Source organism: Colias eurytheme, chromosome 7 (assembly GCF_061535395.1).
Source record: "Colias eurytheme isolate Ceu_HAF_F1 chromosome 7, ilColEury1 Martin Lab GWU primary, whole genome shotgun sequence".
Taxonomy (NCBI): Eukaryota; Metazoa; Arthropoda; class Insecta; order Lepidoptera; family Pieridae; genus Colias; species Colias eurytheme.
Genome location: NC_142986.1, coordinates 6,885,470 through 6,907,142, shown reverse-complemented (window position 1 = coordinate 6,907,142; position 21,673 = coordinate 6,885,470). Strand labels below are relative to the sequence as shown.

Here is a 21,673-nt window from a genome sequence, read left to right as displayed (position 1 = left end):
CGAGAATTTTTTAATTAAAACATAATTTACACCTTGTTCCTTCATTTTTTAATTGTGCGTTTACGTTTGTGATCGTGGAACGGGCATTGTTTAGGCTGAAATTAGCAAGGAAAGTATATTAGGTATATTGATACAATATAGGTTATATATCTACAATCATTCGTACAATATAAGTAGTCATAATATTATATTCTGATTGTGATTTTACAATATTTCGCAAGTGCATAATTCTTAATCATCATAACACTCTTCATACAACTAGTGTGAAAACTGTCTTATAATAAAGACGGTTTCCAATAAAAAGGAGGTTCTATAACAGATAACTCTATTTTATGGAATCTTATATTGATCAATATCAGATATTATAACTTGACAAACTATTAAAGCTGAACAAGTCGGTATTATGAAATTATTGAACGGCGAGGAAAGCTTACGACAAAGTTTGCTTCCATACTTGAAAAAATAATTGAAAGATAGATAACTACCTTAATAATTATTAAATTTCTAAATTTCTAATCAAATAATGATGGAACATGCTCTAATTAACAAAATAATATTTTTTTACTAAATTGGTTGGTGAAAGCGACTACGTTTATTTTTAAATTAACTTTGTCACGTTATGTTAGTTGACACAGTTAGAAATCGGACAATCGGTAACATCGACCATGACTTTGATTTGTTCAAAAGCATTACATTATTGTACATAATATCACTAAGTATATTACGAGCACAAAATATACAAACCTAATCGGTAATCCTAGTCGCTTAAAACCTAATTGGATACACCTCTATTGTCTAGCTAACTTGGACTATTGGTACCTATAGACTTTAGCTAAATGTCTACGCCCTACGTATTATAAATTTAGACACAAATGAATACGCAATGTCATTTGGCGTCATTTAGCACTGTACACACATACAAACAAAAATCACACATCCATGCTTAACATGCATTGAATTGTTGATTTCCATGCAAATTATTTAACATTTTATCTTTTAGATGACATTTTATTGGATTATCGTGACCGATGTCTATAAGTTACATTTTTATATACTTATTTTTAAATACAATGTCTGTGATCAGTGATACCAAAGACAATGTAGTTATCTTATCAAACATGTGCAGGTGCACTATCAGTATACAATTTTAATCGCCGAATTTTATCAAATTAATTGATTCATGCTTTGGACTTCTAGGTAACTAAATTTAGGATTACCTACCTATCAATGTTTCTAAGCTATGCCTCCATAAAATATCTATATAGTTCATAGAAATCTAAATAACAAGACACTAAGTCGTAAGCGTGCGTGACCTTGTCGCCACTCAGGTGATTTGCACATCACCAGTGCATTCGTCACTGTTCAGTTGCTCTGGAGACGTATGAGTGTATACATGGTGTGTTTCAGCAATTCCCATTGCGGATATTCTTCCACAAGTTGTAATTATACTTATAAAGGAATAATATTTCATCGGAAAATATTTTTTTTAGAAATAATGCCGTTTTTCCTTAAAATTATAGAATATTTACAAGTATTACGAGTGTCACCATAGTAATCGAAATAACAATGAATGACACAATCGACCATTCTTATTATCACGTTTGTTCGTATTGGAGCAAAAAGTCTCATATACTTAGGGATGTTATTCTAAAATAAACCGTAAATTCGTGTGTTAGGATACATATTCAAAAGCTTAATTTAATAGATAAGTTAGTTTTCACTAAAATCAAGCTGTCCAATAAAAGGCATAGTTTACTTGTGTGTACTGTTTAGCTTTCGGTTTTAATGTGTTGATTTTGGCGACAGCGGTTTTCATACGAATTATGACATTACAGCACTTCTATGTGTCTTGTTATTTAGATTTCTATGATATAGTTATTTAAATCATATTTTTTTATTCAAATCAAAAAAGTACCTAAGTAAGTAGTTAACTAGTTACTAAAATATATTTATTTCCCTAAAATATTTACCAATTATATTATGATAATACATAATTACCTACTTCTCGTTTCTAATATACCTACCTACTGCGATTATAATAATATAATATATTTTAAACAATTTTAACTTGTTTCAAATATTTTCTACATAATATTTATTACGATCAAATAAATCTAAGGCGAAACGATTACGAATTATTTACTGCCTTTATAAACGTTCACAATTCCAATATCATCTTGTATTTGGAGTGTTCACTAATTTGTTTTGTCTAGAACTTACTAGTTGGCGGTAAAATAGCGCGCGAACTTGACTCGACGAACTTACTTTGAAAGACTGCTCATCTTTGTCTGTGGTGTCCTCCTTTGGCGCTTTGCCGCGTTTCGCTCCACGCACGCGCGATGCTGGAACCACCTTCGGCCTTTGAACCCGTAGATTTATCCAATCAGGAAATCTACCAGCCGGAGGTTCCTTCGCCAATTCCTCCGCTAACAAAACAATCACAATACAAAATATGACATTCTTATATTATTTCAACCTTACATGTTACGATTTGCGTGCGTTGCCTTTACAGCCTGCAGGTATATGTATAGTAATGTAGGACGTAGTATTTTGCGTGCCATTTCTTACAGAACATTGAGCTTTGACATTACCAAAATATAGACACACGTATCGATATTACTGTGATATTACTCTGTAACACGATATAAAGATTCTTGAAGACGTATTTTCATGTGTTACGACAATGTTGACAAATACGCGGGCTAAGGTACTTTGTTATCATATGCCCTTGGAAAATGGAAGTCATAACTAACATTGGTATAGCAGTCCATAATTTAAGTTTATGTCATAATCCTTGCGTTACCTGGCTTTTACAAATTCAAACATAATAGTTTCGTTAAAGTTTTTAATGATTGAGACAATTAATATAAGCAATTATTAATAATCACAAAATATACAGGGTGTCCCACTATTGGTATACTAAGCGCGAAGAGACTTGTAGTTTTGCATACACTGATCACGTAAAAAATACTTAAACAACAAAATTACGTCAAAAATTTTTTGCTAAATTTTTCCTGAAAATTCATGTTTTCTTCTCTAGCTTCGCGCAGCCGGCATATACCGCTTCTCTAATGTGAGCATTTTAAACATAATATGTATTAAACGATAGCTCATGTGCTGGTGACAAAGTTGGGCGGGTTGCTTGTTATGGGTGTACACATAGAGTTTTAAGAATTCATCTACTTGAAAAAAAAATGCGTCTGGAATTTTTTAAGTATTTTTTACGTACTTAGCGTATGCAAATCTATAACCTCCTTTGGGCTTAGTATACCAACAGTGGGACACCCTGTATATGTAGGTACATAATATTTGAATAGTAATATTATGTAGTTTGCTCCAACATACCGACTTGTCTTGTTATTTTCTTCGGCAGCTCCCAGGTGCCGGTATAATGCCCGAAGCACCTCGACGTTCCCCTGGGAGCGCCCGGCAAGAAGTGTCCATTTATGTCGCAAATTGGCTTCGGGTCTGGCCGCATTTCGAGGGGTCGCGCGCGCGTTGGCGCCCAGCGTGGTACTTGCCAGTTGCCTAATCGTTTTGGCGTCGACTCTTTATTGAACTAAATAGAGAAAGAAATAACAATAGAAATGCTTAGTTAATTTTGTCAAATAGGTTGAGGCATGTTTGTAAGGTTTTTTGTTTTTGAAAAAAACCTTTACTGCTGATTTATAAAATGAAATAAAAGGAAATAACAGAGAAATTATTATACAATATATCTTAAGAAAATATGGCATAATATTATGTTGTGATGTGCGGTTATAAATTCTTCAAGTCATAAATAATAAATGCCGCACAAGTTCTTATTACTTGATGAAGGGTGGCACGCGATGGGATTGTGACGCACGCGCCAAAACACAACGAATTAAAATTTAATCATATGGAATGTGGTGAAAATATGAATTGACAAGGGACTACAACACACGTGACAATGATGTATTTTTTAATTGTTGAGGCAAGTTCGTGGATCTTTTTTTATTTTTTTTTTTATTTAGGTAACGCGTTTGCTCTATAAAGAGCAGTATTTGAAATAAGTCTAAGAAACAACAAACGATCGAAATTCGTTTTATACTTATTAACGTAACGTAGAAGCAATAATAATTTGGTTCCTAATAAACTATGTAGTTAACTATATAAATCTTTTTTAATTACTTACATGAACAGGATTTAGGAGCTCTCCTTTTTTATAGCACATGAGTCTACCAAATGACTAGAACATTTTAGTTGTTAATAAATTGAATAGGAATAAAATCTATTATGCAGGTGTCGAAGACCCCTCTCTGTGACAGGCGTCATAATAATCATACCCCAGTTAACAAAGGGTTGCAAATAATTATTTACCCCATATACGTCACACGCCTATTTGCTTGCATTTAAATACTGGCCATAATTTAGAATTATTTTGTCAAGCCCCCTTGCAAAATGGCAATGTCGCATCCTTTAGAATTCAGATGCGTCCACGGAAATATGATGCGTCGTTATTGTGTTTAGTTTTTAATTGTTATCCCAATGTTATGATTAATACTTTACTTTTGAATAAATTTTCTATCTTTTTGAAACACATCTAAACCATAAAGTAAGTATAGAATACAAAAATTGAAAATATGAAGTTAGATGGAGAAAAGAAATTCATTTACTTATCTAGTTACGTATCGAATCGATAATTTTTTAAACTAAACTACAAGATTTGCTACGAAAAAATAAACTTTAAACCGTTTAACATTTCGTAATGTAAAACATACTGATTGAGAGTTAGGTACTCGGGTAGAAAAGTGGCTATCAACCGCTGTGTAATTTTACAAATTGCTTGTTATTCCAAGATGTATGCAAGCGAAAGGTCACCCACAGTGGATGCGTTGAAGGTTTGATCGTAGTTGTTCAGTCACGTCATCGTGCCCTCACGACAAACTTCCGGATTTGTCACGCAAGCCTAGCCTCGAAAAGCTACAACGATGCAAACTTGCCAAAAATGAATAAATTGCGAATATCATGGTAGACTTGAGAACAATGCACAAATTAGTTTAATAGTAGGTACCTTACTAGTGATAAGACGTGGTCGTTCAACATCTTTTTTGTCAGTTTGAGCAAATTAATTTGGAACGACCTTTTGGAGTTTGGTAGTTGTTCATATACAAGAACCAAGTAAAACTACAGTTTAAAATTCATCAATAATTTGTAAATTGCAACGATAAAAGCAACTAGATAGAAAAAGTTTAATGAATTTGGACATCACCACTTTTTCTTCCAAAACTATCCAAAAAAATAACAATTTATGTTAAATGCTAACTATTAACTAAGAACCATAGACACACGTCAACTAGGGATTAGTATCATACACAAAACCGTGAAAAATTATCATCCTCTCTCAAATAGATTGTAGCCCCTATTCAATGATCCGCTATTACTAAAAAATAAAATGTTAAAGAAAATTGAACCTTGTCATAAAAGCTTATAGACTACAGTTTTGCAAAAAAGAAGGATCTAAATATGTTTACCATGTAATTGGATGTATCTAACTTGGATTAAAGGAATTACAATTTGTTGGCAAATAAAAAATGTTCCGCGCAAAAAACGAATAGGGGAGCATAATGGGTGTTGCAGGTGCAGTAGTGTTAAAATATAGATGGGATTAGTGATGTTGGCTCAACTAGACTTATGTCCTGCAGTTGGACAATGATGCACACAAAAATACAAATAAAATAAATAATGATATCTTAATACTATTATAAAGGCGAAAGTTTGTAAGTATGGATGTATGGATGTAGTATGGATGTATGGATGTAGTATGGATGTATGGATGTAGTATGGATGTATGGATGTAGTAGTGATTTATATTATTTACTAGCTTTCCGCCCGCAGCTTCGCACGCGTTCTCAAAGAAAAATCCGCATAGTTACCGTTCCCATGGGATTTCCGAGATAAAACCTATCCTATGTGTTAATCCAAGTTACCCTCTAAATGTGTGCTTAATTTCATTGTAATTGGTTCAGTAGTTTTTGCGTGAAAGAGTAACAAACATCCATACATCCATACAAACTTTCTAAACTAAATTTAAAGCAAACATAATATATAACGTGCTAAGAAATACAAAAGTAAGCTCATAAAGGCAATGTTTCCTTACATGAAACTAATCTTTATAGAAATAACGTAACTTACCTGCCCACTATCGAAATTAAAAGCCATGTTTCACTCTTTAAAGTTTAAAGCTTCGAAATCTGGTATAAAATCTACACAAAAATATCACAGGCGTCATCGAAATCGATTTAAACATGTCAAAAACTTTGTATATGCGTCAAAAGTTCGTCAAAATTTATTTTTAAAGTTTACATATCTGTAGTTGGCCGGGAAGTTGTGGAAAATTGGAAAACGTGGAAAACACTATTGGCCTAACGACGCTGTCGCTATGGTGATTATTTTCTTCCGTATTTCAAGCCTTCGAAACCTTTCGATACCTGGGGGAAGTTATAAATACAAATATAAAAGGTGTTATAGATACATTTCGTCTGCTAAGGATAGGTAAACGATATACTTAACTATATTTAAATACTAAGGACTGTTATTCTGCTTATTGAAATGATTATTGTTTCCAAAAAAAAACATAAAATACTAGAAAAATGTTTAGCATAGTACCTACGCTACGGCCTACGCCGTAGAACGTAGCTACGGCTACGTTAAGCTTCTTCCAAAGCTCACAGATTTAGTTACCTACCTATAAAGCAATGCAAGCAAGTATTTAGCTTTATGTACTTACATAAAGCTAAATACTCCTAGACTGTATCGTTGTATGTATACTTACCTACCCACTTTCAGAAAGGCTTGATATCTGCTAGGCTAATGCATGCATGACCTGAGATGTTTTTAAAAATGTACGTCATTGTGCAAGATTTATCTATTTTCAAAAACACCTCATTTATTTAGAAATTATACGCAATAAAAACAATCTTTCTAACATAAGTTTAGTTTCTAATAACTCTTGAATTTTTACTCAATCAATTCTTCCATTTGTAGCATGGGGTCATTAAAATATAAAATAATTACTATTTTATATAATGTATCTGTCGCAGCTGAAAATGTTATCAAGTTCGCTTGGTCGTGGATATATTTTCTTTGCTGAGACACGCTTAATTGCGTGTTCCGTTGCGACTTGCGATGTCACAGCGCGCAGCGGTTAAATTAACATTACCATGACCTTCTACAAACTTATCTACTTGTATATAGGTAACTGTTTATTATAGCATTAATACTGGAACACGACATAGAACTATTATACGGGGACCATCGCGACCCGGTACATGTTTCTTTGCATAAATTATTTAATTGAAAGAACACTGATGTTTTGAATTTATAAAACATTAGCGTGATACGATGGTCATTTATTTGTATACTTTGTTATCTCAAGAAACTTCTTCAAATTTTACTTACCATTACTTTTCATGGAAGGTGGGCCGTGGGACGGCGCTCCTTACTTACCTTCGTACTAAGGATATGTAGCCCTGCTTAGAAGAAGCATATTCATTCTGGACTTGAGTCTGATATCGGAGTTGTTTCGGGAACTCATACCTACTATTGAAAGGAGTTCCAAAGTCCACTCTTTCGCAGTTGTAATAAATACATAATTTTTATATTGCACTAAAGTTAAATGCAGTTAGAAAATTCAATAATCATTCCAATTCAAAGCTACAATGATACCATAATGGTCCCCACATCAGCACTTGTTGCAGGGGTTGTCAGCAACGCTAGTTTTCAGTGACAGGCTAAATTATGAATGGTGTCTTAATTATAATAATGTGACCAATATTTTTATGTACCTTTAGCACCTGGTATCTGTGAATTGGCCGCCGGCCCAAGCTAGCAGGTATGCATACCTTCAGAGTACCTATACCCTAACACTACTCTGTACGATACTTTTCGTTACTCAGAAAATAAGTACCGTCTGGCGGCCCTGGGCTCTTACTCTATACCAGTCAATAACAGAATCACAAATATCAGAAGTTATATTACCTACCTACTTTCATAAAAAAAATGTGAGTAAATCTAGTTTCAACAGTTCCACAAATCTAATTCTAATTCAGTAAATGAATTTCATTAGCTATACTAAGGCTATACTATCTTGCAAAATTATTTTAAGACAAAAGCAACGGTAGCTACACTAGAGTAAGGCTTTTTACTTAAATTAAATTAATATTATTTTTATGAGAACTTAAGCATTTAGATTAAGCGGCAATGCAATATCATCAATCAAAATGGTCTAAGTACGTGAATTTTTATCGACTTTACAGGTATGTTGATAGATCAAAGATAAGAATTAACATCGTGAATCTTTTGATTTAGGTATATACATATATAATTCTCCAAACGGGCAATAAAAATTATGATTCATAAATGATAACTCATCAATAAAATAATACTTGTTTGAATCAATCTTATCGTATTTTTATGGTAATCCTAAAACACTTTTGACTGAAGAATTGTCTAGAAATCTTTCTTAGTAAAATAATTTTCAGGTAAATTAACACCAGGAAGAAAACACAACTCAATACCACGTTCTAAAATTAGGATAATTACTACAACCCAAAATGCAGAATAAAGACGACCTGGTAGTTGGTACCTAGGTTTGTCTGTCTCTTTTGTCAAATACTAATGAAATGAACGGATAGGTTTTGACCTGACTGTCAGCTTTTAATAGCATTTAGCTTTCAATCCTAATAACCAATTCAAGTGTCGGCGTTTAACGACCTTTATTTTCAGCTACAAATCGTTCTACCTAGGTAGATTATTAAAGCTGACTTTTGAGTGGTGCTATTAGGTTAACAAAATTTCATCAACAGCTGCTGAAAGAACGAATGTTAAGAGTTTATATCCAATTCGCTAGCAAAGTTGTTGAGCTGAAGGTATTTTTGATTCTTGGATATGCTGCTTTCTAAATTATGTTTTCTTTCGTCGATTAGGGCAGTGATGATAAAAATAACTTATAGTTATATTGGACAAGCTATTATTGCCCATTTTTTTGCTAGACGTCTCGTTTTATAAAAATGTAGAGCCGTAACTACTAAGCTATTTCTGCTTTTACAGACCTTACTATACAAATCAATATTACTTGACACACCCATATTTTAGTTATAGCACAGGTTATAGTTAAGATTAATGTCAAAACAATAACAGTAACTGTGACTTTTACCACCTTTTACATTGACGTCTGCGAAAGTATATTTTTTAGCATAGTTAAAGTTATCGTCTCATCAAAGTTAGTCAAATCAAACTCAAATCAAAGCAGTAGGTAAACTCTTTCTTTATACATATTTCGATATGCTGAAATTGTATCGATTTCCAAATGCGGTACTCCGAAAGGCTATGTTCATTACCCGGGAGCACCTGTGTCCCGGATCGATAGGCGGGGTCGCTCTGGTATTGGCTGGGCTCGCAATGGGCGGATCTTGCTACAGATGCTGTTTGGAATTTTAGTATGATTTTTTGTAGTTTTTTTTTTACTGTTTTTGTAGAAATGTTAAAGATTTTAATTTCCTTTTCAAATAAAACAAATATTTAGTTCGAATATGCATTTATAATGGATATGAAATATGTTTGTCCATCTTAATTCGTATTTTATATTAAGAAAATTAAGCCGCTACTTTGTTCTCATAACAATATGATAACATATTTATAGAATAAATAAAGTGCCTAATTTAAAAGAGTTATAGCTCGATAAAATTATGAGTAAGGTATTAATTTCGAATGATGATACTGATATGAGCATTGAAATTGGAATTATAAAGATAAACTAATAAGTAATAACGTAGCAGGTGTCTATATCTCTTCTAGCAGGCGGTTTTATCACTACCCGGATATGTAAATAGTAAATACTCGTATATTTTTTTTAATTTGTTTAGAAAATTTCAGCTAAATTTGTTCAGCAGTTTCTCTCTTTACGTACATGCAGATTCATAAAAAGAAATGGAACGATGATGAATTATTCTCAACATTTTATAAAATTTAGATAAAATTAAAGAAATCCTCAATTAATTTATCGTAGCATAAGTACAACTCAAATCGTAGGCAATGCATACTAATACTGTTATTTATTGTTTAATTTCCCATCAAACCCTTTTCATTATTATAAAATTCTTTATAAAAATAAAAATAAATATTTTATTACACATACATTACGATCGGACGCATCCCGTTAAAATAGCGAGTACTTTTAGCGCCGCCCTCTGTGTGTCCAACCCCTCTCGGAGGTCATATAAACTGAGGGATGCTGCTTTCAGGACCAGTACACATCTCGTTGCTTATCATTGTAAGTTTACATCTGTGCTAGTGAAGTGTTATGAAGATCATAATGGTCAATGACTTGTGTCTTTGAAAATATTTCTATAGAAGTGAGTAAAAATTTCTGACCTACATTAAAATGTATTTTGTTGCATACTTTAATTTATATCAAAAATATGTAGAGTACATTTCGTTTAATATGCCAATTAGATTTTTTGTATATAAATATAAGTTAATAAATATAAAGTTACCATTCTTGAAGAGGAATTAAATTAGAAATCTATAAATCTATATATATACCGTATAGTTATATTAAAAAAGTCGTGTTAGCTTAGTTACTCCACGTCTACGGGCTCACGAACGGCTGAACCGATTTAGCTGAAAATTGGCAGGGGGGTAGGTAGTTTAGAGTCAGGAGAAGGACATAGGATACTATATATGTAGTAAGCCGGGGCGGACCACTAGTTAAGTATAAAAAATACAGAGTTTTAAAATAAAATCGTCCTAATTATATGTATCTAATTATTGTGGGTAACATTATGCATTTTTATCAGATATCTACATTTAAAAATATTAATTATTACTTGAATATGTAAGAGGCTCTGTGTATGAGTACCAATCTTAGATCATTAAAAGATACCAATACACATAGCACATATCTATCAATAAATAGATACATTTTTATATCGCCTTTGAAGTTTTAAATTTCAAAGAAGCATAAAAATTGAGTTTTAACCATCTTCAATTCAACACACCTACAATACAATCCTATTACTTGAACAATTCACGGGTAATAGATTCACATTGATGAGACTCTCCCCTATTAAATGGTCACTTTGAAAGGAATGGTACGTAATTCAATTGTAAACGAATTGAAACGATCTTCTAACTCATCAATTTAAAATCAGTAGTACAAGGAGAGCTGTCGCCAAGCTTGAATAAAAATTTTCTGTTTAATGATACTTACTCATTCTCAAGAATTTTAATTGTAAACGCCGCGGCCGTCATCTTTTTATTTACACTATTCGATGTCAGATCATTGAATATTCAGTGCGGTTCTAATTTTCCCTATTCAAAATAATTTTACTTATCAGTTTTATCCCATTAAAATAACTCAATCCACCCATATAAATTTATAACATCGAAATAAATTTATACCTACTAACAATAATTATAACTTCATAGCTCTTGCACTACAATATCTGAAGAAAATTTAGTAAAGTTTCCTATGAACAGCTAAAAAAGATCAGCTAAACGATTTTTTTTTTATTAACTGTAACAAAGGAGACTGTGGTCCGCCAAACCTTATTTCACACCAACGTCCCACGGTGTCATCCAACGGCCAAAAAATCCCCGTTTATTGTAGTACTCAAATAAAATTGAAACAAAAATTTAAAATGTTATCCGACGTTATTCCGCAATGTACTCAATTTGTAGCATGTTAAACTTTTTGGCTATCTGATTATGCGAGATAGATAAAATATAAGTTCTATGTATCTCATGTCTACTTAAAAATATAGCTTTCCACCCGCAACTTCGCCCGCGCAGTCAAAGAAAAACCCGCATAGTTCCCGTTCCCGTGGGATTTCCGGGATAAAACCTATCCTATGTCCCGGGGTAAAAAGTAGCCTATGTCCTTTCTCGGGTATCAAAATATCTCTATACCAAATTTCATGCAAATTGGTTCAGTAGTTAAGGCGTGATTGAGTAACAGACAGACAGACAGAGTTACTTTCGCATTTATAATACATATTAGTATGGAAGTATGGATGATTTTTACTAAAGATTTTTAATTAGGTGTATCTTTTCATAAACAAGTATAAACTATAAGTTTATAATATTATAAACTTTTCCTATTCCACCTGTGTAGATAATGCATTATCTTGTTTCAAAACAGCATTTATTAACTCAATAAAGTATACCTAAAATTGAAGAGCCGATGCAATCGATTCGATACGGTTACCAAACATGATTAGACGAGAGGGTTGCAAGGGACTTAGGGACGATATAAAAAGAATAAATACGGATTTATTATCCCCTAAAGAGCTCGCTTAGTGCGAGGTGTGAACGCGGAATGTATTATTAATATGAAACACTTTTACCCCTGCGGCCGGCAAATTTGATTTGATCGGGAATCAAAACATGCCTCGGGCTTGAAAGGGTTTTGCAAATAGTGGCTAAGGAAACGTGAGGCGAAGTAGTAAATATAGATACACTTATACCTACGTGTATAATTGTATATATCTTCTGCCTTGTGCTTCTGCATTCATTTGTCTATTAGTCACATTCGAAAAGATTATTGTTACAATTACAGATAATATAATACTACTGTTTTAATAACAATTTCTGAGCGAAGTTCTTTACAATATATATATGAATCCTACTTTTAATAATTTGACTGTAAATATTTATTATTATAATCGCCTTTATGTAGCGAAATCCTACAATCCTCGAAACTAGGGCGTCTTCTAATGAATAAAAAATAATTTATTCAGATCCACATTACAATTATATGATTCTAATACAAATAAAACTTAAAATCTAATGTAAACCTTAATCCAGTCTCTTATTTGAATTTTGCTTATTTTTTGTAGATCTGTTTGCAAGTCGACAAAGGCCTCCTCCAACCGTTTCCAGTCATGTCTTTCTTGGGCCACTCTGTTCCATGTTGACGCCAGCAACTTTTCTTATCTCTTCGTCCCACCTTTTTTGCGGTCTACTTCTTTTCCTCTTACCTTCTCCATCACCATTGTGTTACAGTTTTGCTCCATTTATCTTTTCCTCTTACCGTATGTCCTGCCCATTGTTATTTAATGCTTCTAATTTTGCATGTAATGTCTATGACCTTTTTTTTGCTTGCAATGGCCCGTGTTCTCAGTTTTATGTCAAATTAAAATTAAATGCTTATAAGCACCTTATAAGTATCTAGTAGTACGATAATAGATGACAATATTATTCGATTAATCTGTCTAATATTCTAAACAACATTTGAACACCTGCAGAATGGTATAAATGATAATAGATAACTTGGAGCTTAGCAACATACTTTTTTATTATTAATTTATTTGTAGCAAATAATTTTGTAAATTGTACCTAATCTATTAAAAGTACTTAACTAAATGCTAGTTACATCGCTCAAGAACGACTGAATGGATTTTAATAATTTTTATGGTTTTATGTGTCTCCACTTGGAGTTGGAATATGTAATGTTTTTTTCTGTAGAAAGATGGTCAATACGACCAAGCAAGGTCGGATTGACCATCTTACTATTTTATTAACCTTTCTATATGGCTTTACATTGATTAAAAGCCTGCCCAATGAAGCTACTAGTAATGCGTATGCTACATATTATGCTAGCTATTTTAAAATAGAGTTATAATAATATATTTTAGATAAACTGCAAATCGCACTATGAAGAGCTGGTTAGAAGCCAGCGGTATGGAGGATGGATCATTGCCGTGCATGCTCGCTGAAACTCGTGAAGCCCTGCTTCCTATCACAGGTTGTGAGAACATGGCGCCTAGAAAACGGTACGACAGCTATAGGTATTTGTTTTTCATTATACCTACTATTAGAACTCATGTAAATTATCTTCATATTTCACATGTTTTACTTTATTACGCGAGATGTTCGGCTGAAAAGATTTAAGATAGAATATGACTGATTATATTATCTTTAGTTACGCTACTACTTGCATTTTTTTTTATTTATGACTATATTATCATTTAGTTTTAGCTTCTACAATATACTTCCTAAGCTGAGTAACATAATTAATTGAAGTAGGTATATTTTTCGATGACTAACATTGCTTGACTTTTCAGTGACAGATCCTTAGAGCCTTGCGCGGTGTCTGAAGAGGCGTATTTATCCAGTGGAGCCGGGTCTCCATACGCCGGTTTATCCAGAGAAGAAAGGCGAAGAAGGCGACGAGCCACACTCAAATATCGTACAGCACACGCAACTAGAGAAAGAATTCGTGTTGAAGCATTCAATGCTGCCTTCGCGTCACTTCGTAGACTTCTGCCGACCCTACCACCAGACAAAAAGCTGTCGAAAATTGAAATACTTCGCTTAGCTATATGTTACATCGCATATCTAAACCATGTTCTTGATGCATGATTTTTTTTAATTCTTATATCAGATATAGTTAGGTTGTTAACTAATTACTTATATTATGTTATATTACGATAAGCATTCATATTATGTTAAATTACGATTTGTAAATATTATCTACTATATATTACTAACAATTTCTAGTCGCTGATCTCATTGTCTAATTATGTTTAGACTTTAGAGATAAGTTATATAGTTACTTAATATTAATTGTTTTATATTACCTATAATTACGTCGATTCCATCTTCTAAAGTCATGCTTAAATGATACCGGAAAAAGTAGTTGCCAGACAGAAGACAGACTATCTACAAGAGGCGAATTCATATATTTTTTTATTTGTTTTCTATGTATTTAGGTAGGTACCTACCAATATTTTACGTAAGTTGCGTAATACATTCATAGGGATAAAAACAAAATATGCCATTATTACTTAATTATTTATTTACAGTCTACTTATAATAATTATCATTACAGAAACTTCAAATTCCTTCACACATGATACAAACATTAAAAATAAATATATTCTTAATTATACATATAAATCCTTAAATATGGATGGATTTAACAACGTATAAAACTATAACAATTCAAAGTAGGTAATATCACTATTAACTACTATTAATTTAATTGAAAATGCCTTTAGATGATAAATAACATTTTATTTTGTACAGTTTATGAATTATGTTTATTTTCGTCATTAGTAGTTAAGTACCTATACAGTTTTTATTTTCGTATTTTCGTACATTATCTTCGAAAATTATTACTTATAAAAATGTAATGTTATTTATTAATTAAATGTTCAAGTATTCAATCTTAACATGTCTTATCATTTATATCTCTTTGCATTTTTTTAAATCTTATATTTAAAGTCATTTAAATAACTTAATAAGACTGGGAAAAATACCATGCCGTGAAGGCAACCTAATATAACCATACTGAATAACATTCTAAAGAAGAAAACTTCTATAATTTCTGTGTATGAGAAAGCTAAAACAACTATGGGAATATTAGTAAAAGTAATGCCCGTAATAATGATTGCCCCTACTTTTTTGATTGCATCTGCAACCCTTTCATTTGGAGGGCGACTGCTAGTAGCATAAGCATAGGCGAGATGACTGCAAAACTCTACCGTTATACCAATCGAAACGATCAGATTGATACACGAAACAGCGTTCAACTGTATATTCCACATGTACATTATGCCCATCATATCTACAACGACCATGATACATGTGAATATAGTGGCTAAGGTGATGGTGAAGTTGAACCCGGTTACTACTATGTTTATTAATAAAGCTCCTACAACACAGTAGGCAAGAGATGAAAACGTATCTCCCCATACGGTCAAATATTGGGTGAAGTAGACATAAAATACCGAATATGGAAAAACTTCTACGTCTAAACCTGTATGACGTTGAATAGCAGCCGTGATATTTTCGCTTACTTCATAAGCATATTTAATTGCAGTTATATAGTCGTACGATGTTCTTAAATTAGTGTGATAGGCCATAAAATTAGAATCGTGAACAGTCGAGCGACCTTCTGAATCAAGAACATAATTTACATTTGAATAGTAACTAGCTAATCCTCCTTTATTGCATGTTTCTGTTGGCGAGTCTTGCAAGAAAAATGGTATATAGTAGTGGAATGCTTCAGTACTTGGCCTTAATCCGTTAGTAAATTCACCTGGTGGGATGGTACAATAGTCACACTCGGGGTCATTCGACACGCTCGAACAAAAACTACCATCGGTCCTATTGTACTTACAACAAGAACCTGGCAAAGAAGACCAATCAAAAAAGTCATCTAACCATGAATTTGATATTCTACCTAAATATGTTATTTCTTTTTGTTGTACAGCCAAAAATATTTGCATAGTTAAAGAATCATCATTACATAACTGACCACCACAAACTACGTTTTGATGCTCAGGATTTGTAAAATTCAAGCCACTTTTTAACACAAAAAACACTGGGGGCCCTAGAGGCAATATGTTGTCAACGGCGTCCAGATATTTGTATACATAAGAATCTTGTGGAACTGCAAGTTTTTGATCTAATCCTATCTCCAGACTTGGAATCAAAATACAACATATTGACATAAATGCTAGAAAAATGATGGCAACAATAATTTTAACACGCCAATTTAATATAAACTTTGAATAAGGCTCCATTAGCTTTTGCGTAATACCTTCATAAGCGATCTCTGAATGGAGTGGTTCTTCATCATTAAGTACTTTCTTCTGAACACAACATAAAAGATCCAATCGATTTTGAGCGCCTCGTTTGTAATCGAGTGATAAAATGGCAACAACCGTGGTTATTTGAAACACAAACAAAAATGCCAAAGAAATAGTTGCAAATATAGCAAAAGACCTAACAGCAGGAAAATTTGCAATAGTACCTACAGCGAAACACGTGACCTGCGTTATAGAAGACACAAACATAGATGGTCCTTCACTTTTCATCATCTTACCGAATATAAACCGTCGCTTTTTATCAAAACTCATTCCTTCCTTATAATCACTGTACTTATCAAGATTAGATTGTATGCGTTGTATAGAATTTACCATTAAAAATACATTATCTATTCCTATCGATAGAACGAAAAATGGTATTACATTTATAGCCAGCAGAGTAACTGTTACTTTTATATAGCCTAATACTCCCATTGCACAAAACAATGCGGCTAGAACAACGAAAATACTACCAATAGCTACAGTAATTTTGCTATCGAGTAAAAAGGTTCCACATCGTCTTATGTTTCCAAGGGCAAGAATTACGTAAATAAACATTAGTAAATAACTAATAGCAATGGGTACTATTTCCGCTTCCGATATCCTCTGAATTTCATCTTCAATAGACCTTTCAGCGCCATATGCGACTTCAACAAAATCTGCTTTCCAATTTCGTTCATAATCATCTAGTAGATTCAAAAATTTTAATTCCCACTCTAAAACAGGTTCTAAGTCGTCTTCATTTAAATGATTAGTTATTGGATAGTTAATAATGAGTGATTCAGCGCCCAAAATGTTACCATTTTCGAATCTTCCAAAACTCATTTCTGGATCAGCTCCGCCGCCCCAAGATTGTAAGCAAATTGGTGACAGATAATTATTTAAGCAATTCTGTATGTCTCTCAAATATGTATTGTTATTTACTACTCTGTCAGGAAAGTAAGCTGATACAGACATAGAAACGCAATGTTCTAATTTTTCTTCACCCCCATATTGACGAAGAGGTGCATAGCATACATTATCTAATTTCACGGTCCCGTCATCACGCCCAATATTTAAAATTGCATCTTCTAATTTCATTAATTCTTGTATAGCTTCCAATCTGAAGGCTGGGCCATATGTAACATTGTCCACTTGAAATGGTTCCAAACCTTTCATTGTTAAATACACTTGAGCAGCCCGATAAAATGGTCCAAATCTTGAATTAAAATAATTAAGTTCATGACGAGAAAGTGAATTAGGATCTGACCATAACTCTAATGGGTTTGCCGTTAGCTTTAAATTGACAACGCCATATACCATTGCAAATGCAATCCAAGACGTGACCATAATCATCATAATTGGATTAGAAGCGCTACATTCGCCGATTTTTTCAAATACACTTTGAAAAAATTTTGTGATAGTGTTAGTGTTATCTTTTGCTTCATTGTTTTTAGTATCTCCGGATGATTGTCTTTTTCGTCTCACTTCTAATAAAGTTAGAATAATAAATACAATGACACTGATTACAAAGAATGTAATGCCCACTGAAAAACTTATACAATTAACTGAAAGTACTGTGCACATAGATGGAACCTCGATTTCACTCGTAGGACAGTTGGCAGCACAATCTAAACAGCTGCATGGTATATCACCTTCAATAGTCTCATTACATAAAGGAGCATTTGCGTTCATAGAGTCTTCTGTTGTATGAACTCTTATAAAATTAACCTGCACGTCTAGAAAAGGATTATTTGTTGCGTCACCTGTATAGCCGAACCAGGCATCTGCATCGCAAACGGGTGCATTTCCACACATTAAGTTTATCGCTGGCATACCTGATTGAGGTACCATGACTCCGGAACAAGATTTGTGGGCATTAATCATATAATCATGATGAAGTCTATAGTTTATTTCTTCCACATAAGTAATGTTATCAGCAGTTACATCTGTAGTAACACTAACAAATCTTGCCTGATCGGGAGCGCAGTTCATTTCACAAATTTGTCGAACGAAGTTCCTGAAGCAAACCGGACAGCGGGCGAGTATACTCTCACCCATGTTTAAGCTCTCAGAAAACCTATATACTTGGATGGGGTCACAACAAGTCAACACTTGATTATCTGGGAGTCTATTACCATCTTCATCGTATAAAAGATGAGGACACCTTCGCTCAATCATTTCACGTAATTCTATTTTTTCGTCAGTTGGAAGATTATCAAAAATTGGTGTGGGTTCTTCATCCACGGCACATGGTTTCACACGACCACCGACTATAGCGCAGTCACCACGAGTAGAACATCTTGCAGACACACTACTCCACATACACACTATTGCTAGAAATGTCAAAGTTTCCTTCATTTTGTTTACTTCACTTAAAATTTAATTTAAAAAGTGTAGCCCCCACGAGTGGGACGTGTGGTTGTCCACGGTATTAGCTTCCACACTAATTTATAATTTCGGTCCTTGAATTGCTTTAAGCAGTCAATCGATAACGTATCGCTAATAAACGCAGGTGTGAGATATTTGTTTCAAAATTATAATTATCACAATCAATGTAGCAGATATCAATAACTCATATGCATAATAATCTTTATACAATCATTTTGTCAAAAGTATCCTGATAACATTTTATTAAGACATCCTTATTATGTTAAACAATTTACAGAAACAAATCACATGACTGTATCAAAATACTATTTTTTTGAATAATTCACCCAATACTTAAACATTGTCATATAACCGAACCTCCAGAAACGAAATATTTTTATTTATATTAAATTTTGAAATTCAATAGATATGTCCATAGAGGTATTAAGCACAGGGATGAATTTATTTTGTTTTCTTAATTATGTAACTACATTATTATATAGATTTGCGAATTTGTGGTATTTTTTTAAATGTATTTACGTTTAAATATGCTATATTTTAAGTTCTCACTTCACACATGCATGTAATTCTCATAACAAAATATATAATTGTTACTTATTGATCACAATATGTTTTAAAATCCACTTAGGTAAAATATTCATAGGACTGCAAAGTTACATGTATAGTGTATTTGTATACCTACCTATAAACGAAAAAAAAATTGAAATAATATCCAAAATAAGATGTCTTTAAAACATGTATGATTATTACAATGGAAAATTATTCATCTAACTTGCAATCGGCGTGATTAATCCCTCGTTTAGCACGTGCTTTGGTGACGGGTCACGTGTCTTCACAGATAGATCGTATTGGAATCGCCGGCTTGGGAATTGATGCTCAAATGGGAGTAATAGATACAGTTAGGGCTTTAGGGGCGATAATTAGATTTACGAACTACTGCTAATTGCAGCAATGTGTGAAAATAGTAATTGGCAAGATTACTCTCGGCACAAGTAATCTTGCCATTTATGTTGATAAATATTAGACATTTTCTTAGCGGGTATTTGCATTGTTCTTGTTTGCTCTACGCCTTGGATAGGTACTAGAAAAACCTTTTTTATGACAACATTTTCCTTCACTGATTAACGCAGAGGTTATTATTAGTTCTGGTCATAATCATAAAAAAAAAGATTAAAAATCATATTAAATTTTATTCACACCCCTCTTGGCTGTGAACCCTGGATTTCTAATTTATTGTCGGATGTCTATACCACTACGCCACCTTGATGCAGTTATACAGATTATTTAGTACAGCGCCCTCTGTTGGTACACTGTTTTAAACTCTTTCCATTGTATACGACATCTATTGTGGAATAGCAGTACTATTTCTAAAAATTTGTAAGTACTGTATACTTAATTATTGCTATTCACCAACAGATGGCGACAAGGTGGAATATCATTTATATTTTCAGAATGAAAATAAGGAAATAACTGAAAAAAGAGATTTTGCACAAAAATGTTTTTGTAATAAATAATTGCTGACGATTTTTAATGCAATTATCTGACCGTTTAATGTACAATATTTTAAACTACATTGATAAAACAGATAGGTATTACGCTAATTTCCTGAATCTTTCAACTGCAATGATAACGAGTGGAATGCAATCAATAAACCTTAACCTCCATATCCTTCAATTAAGTAAATAAATAAACATGACTGTGAACTCTAACAACCACTGCCAAAATTCACGGCCGGTAGACGGGATAAACAAAATTTTAGTCCCGTGCCAAGTTTCAGTTACCGCACGTAAGCTTTGACGTCACAGGTTACTATTTTAATAGCATTTTTTACATATACGTATATTGATTTAATCATGTAAGTATATTATATACGGGAAGATAATAATTAAGCGCTTTGATAATGCAGTTTCCATTATGGCGTGGAAATTAATTTTCCTTGTTCAACTCGTTTGAAAAGCGTGAGGTAGGTAAGTGATATGTGCACTGCGTGTCTAAAAATAGCTCGTTCTGCATAATGGATCTGGTATTATTTATCTATTCCTATTATTAACATTTATAGGGCTTGTGCATGTTGTGTCTATAGATAAGTTATGTAATAATTCTGTAATTATGTGCTAAACATCGTTTGAAGCGAGTTAACGATGTATGGAAATAAATACATACAAGTCATGAAATTCCAGGGGTATGGATAAATTTAAAGCGACAAGCCGGCGCCAGGCCTCCTTACACAATGTCACGAAAGTTTTTTCAAGCTTTTAGTCGTCTATAAGTATAACAGATTAAATAATTAGAGACATACATATTTAGCGATAACTACACAATATAAATAATACCTTACTTATGATTGTGAAATAGATTTACATACAAGACTAACCGCGGAAAATACTACCTAATAGATAGGAAAATACCTAAGTCGTTCATAAACGGCTAATACCTTGCTCTACATGGTTCGAGTTTCGAAAAGCACGTACTAAACACAATGGAAAATCCCATTGTGATTGCATGTTAGATCATGTTTTCAACGCGTGTGCAGGTTTAACTTATTTATGAAATAAAAAATCTTTACTACAGAATATTATCACTGACATAGCGGGAATCAATATAAGATCTATATTTTTAGAATCAAGGATATTTAATTTGCAGGACGAGTTTTAATATAATATGTACAGTTTAGTTTACTTTTTAATATA

The 21,673-nt window shown here is 32.9% G+C and overlaps 4 protein-coding genes across 4 annotated transcripts in view; 1 reads left to right on the top strand and 3 right to left on the bottom strand.

Moving 5' to 3' along the window:
• The window catches only part of LOC149907107 (uncharacterized), a 108,821-nt gene that overhangs the window by 15,507 nt on the left and 71,641 nt on the right, over positions 1-21,673 (bottom strand). The window lies entirely within an intron of this gene.
• LOC149907116 (protein Flattop) lies at positions 5-6,180 on the bottom strand. Its single transcript, XM_090104171.1, has 4 exons — positions 6,154-6,180; positions 3,346-3,559; positions 2,266-2,426; positions 5-95 (listed from the first exon to the last, which is right to left on the bottom strand). Exons 1-4 carry the CDS (start codon positions 6,178-6,180, stop codon positions 42-44), a joined length of 456 nt encoding a protein of 151 aa, XP_089960297.1. The 3' UTR covers positions 5-41.
• On the top strand, positions 10,285-14,473 carry HLH4C (Helix loop helix protein 4C). Its single transcript, XM_090104168.1, has 3 exons — positions 10,285-10,373; positions 13,656-13,808; positions 14,085-14,473. The coding sequence occupies exons 2-3, from the start codon at positions 13,675-13,677 to the stop codon at positions 14,380-14,382; spliced, it is 432 nt and encodes a 143-aa protein (XP_089960294.1). The 5' UTR covers positions 10,285-10,373; positions 13,656-13,674; the 3' UTR covers positions 14,383-14,473.
• Positions 15,019-19,007, bottom strand: LOC149907114 (NPC intracellular cholesterol transporter 1 homolog 1b-like). Its single transcript, XM_090104167.1, has one exon. The coding sequence runs from the start codon at positions 18,951-18,953 to the stop codon at positions 15,228-15,230; it is 3,726 nt and encodes a 1,241-aa protein (XP_089960293.1). The 5' UTR covers positions 18,954-19,007; the 3' UTR covers positions 15,019-15,227.

Excerpts from the sequence above, each read along its gene's own strand:
- LOC149907114 (XM_090104167.1), bottom strand. The coding sequence starts at position 18,953 with ATGAAGGAAACTTTGACATTTCTAGCAATAGTGTGTATGTGGAGTAGT.
- LOC149907116 (XM_090104171.1), bottom strand. The coding sequence starts at position 6,180 with ATGGCTTTTAATTTCGATAGTGGGCAG. Across the intron at positions 3,560-6,153 it reads TTAATTTCGATAGTGGGCAG|TTCAATAAAGAGTCGACGCC; the intron begins GTAAGTTACGTT and ends TTCTCTATTTAG. Across the intron at positions 96-2,265 it reads AAGATGAGCAGTCTTTCAAA|CCTAAACAATGCCCGTTCCA; the intron begins GTAAGTTCGTCG and ends TGCTAATTTCAG.
- HLH4C (XM_090104168.1), top strand. The coding sequence starts at position 13,675 with ATGAAGAGCTGGTTAGAAGCCAGCGGTATGGAGGATGGATCATTGCCG. Across the intron at positions 13,809-14,084 it reads AAACGGTACGACAGCTATAG|TGACAGATCCTTAGAGCCTT; the intron begins GTATTTGTTTTT and ends TTGACTTTTCAG.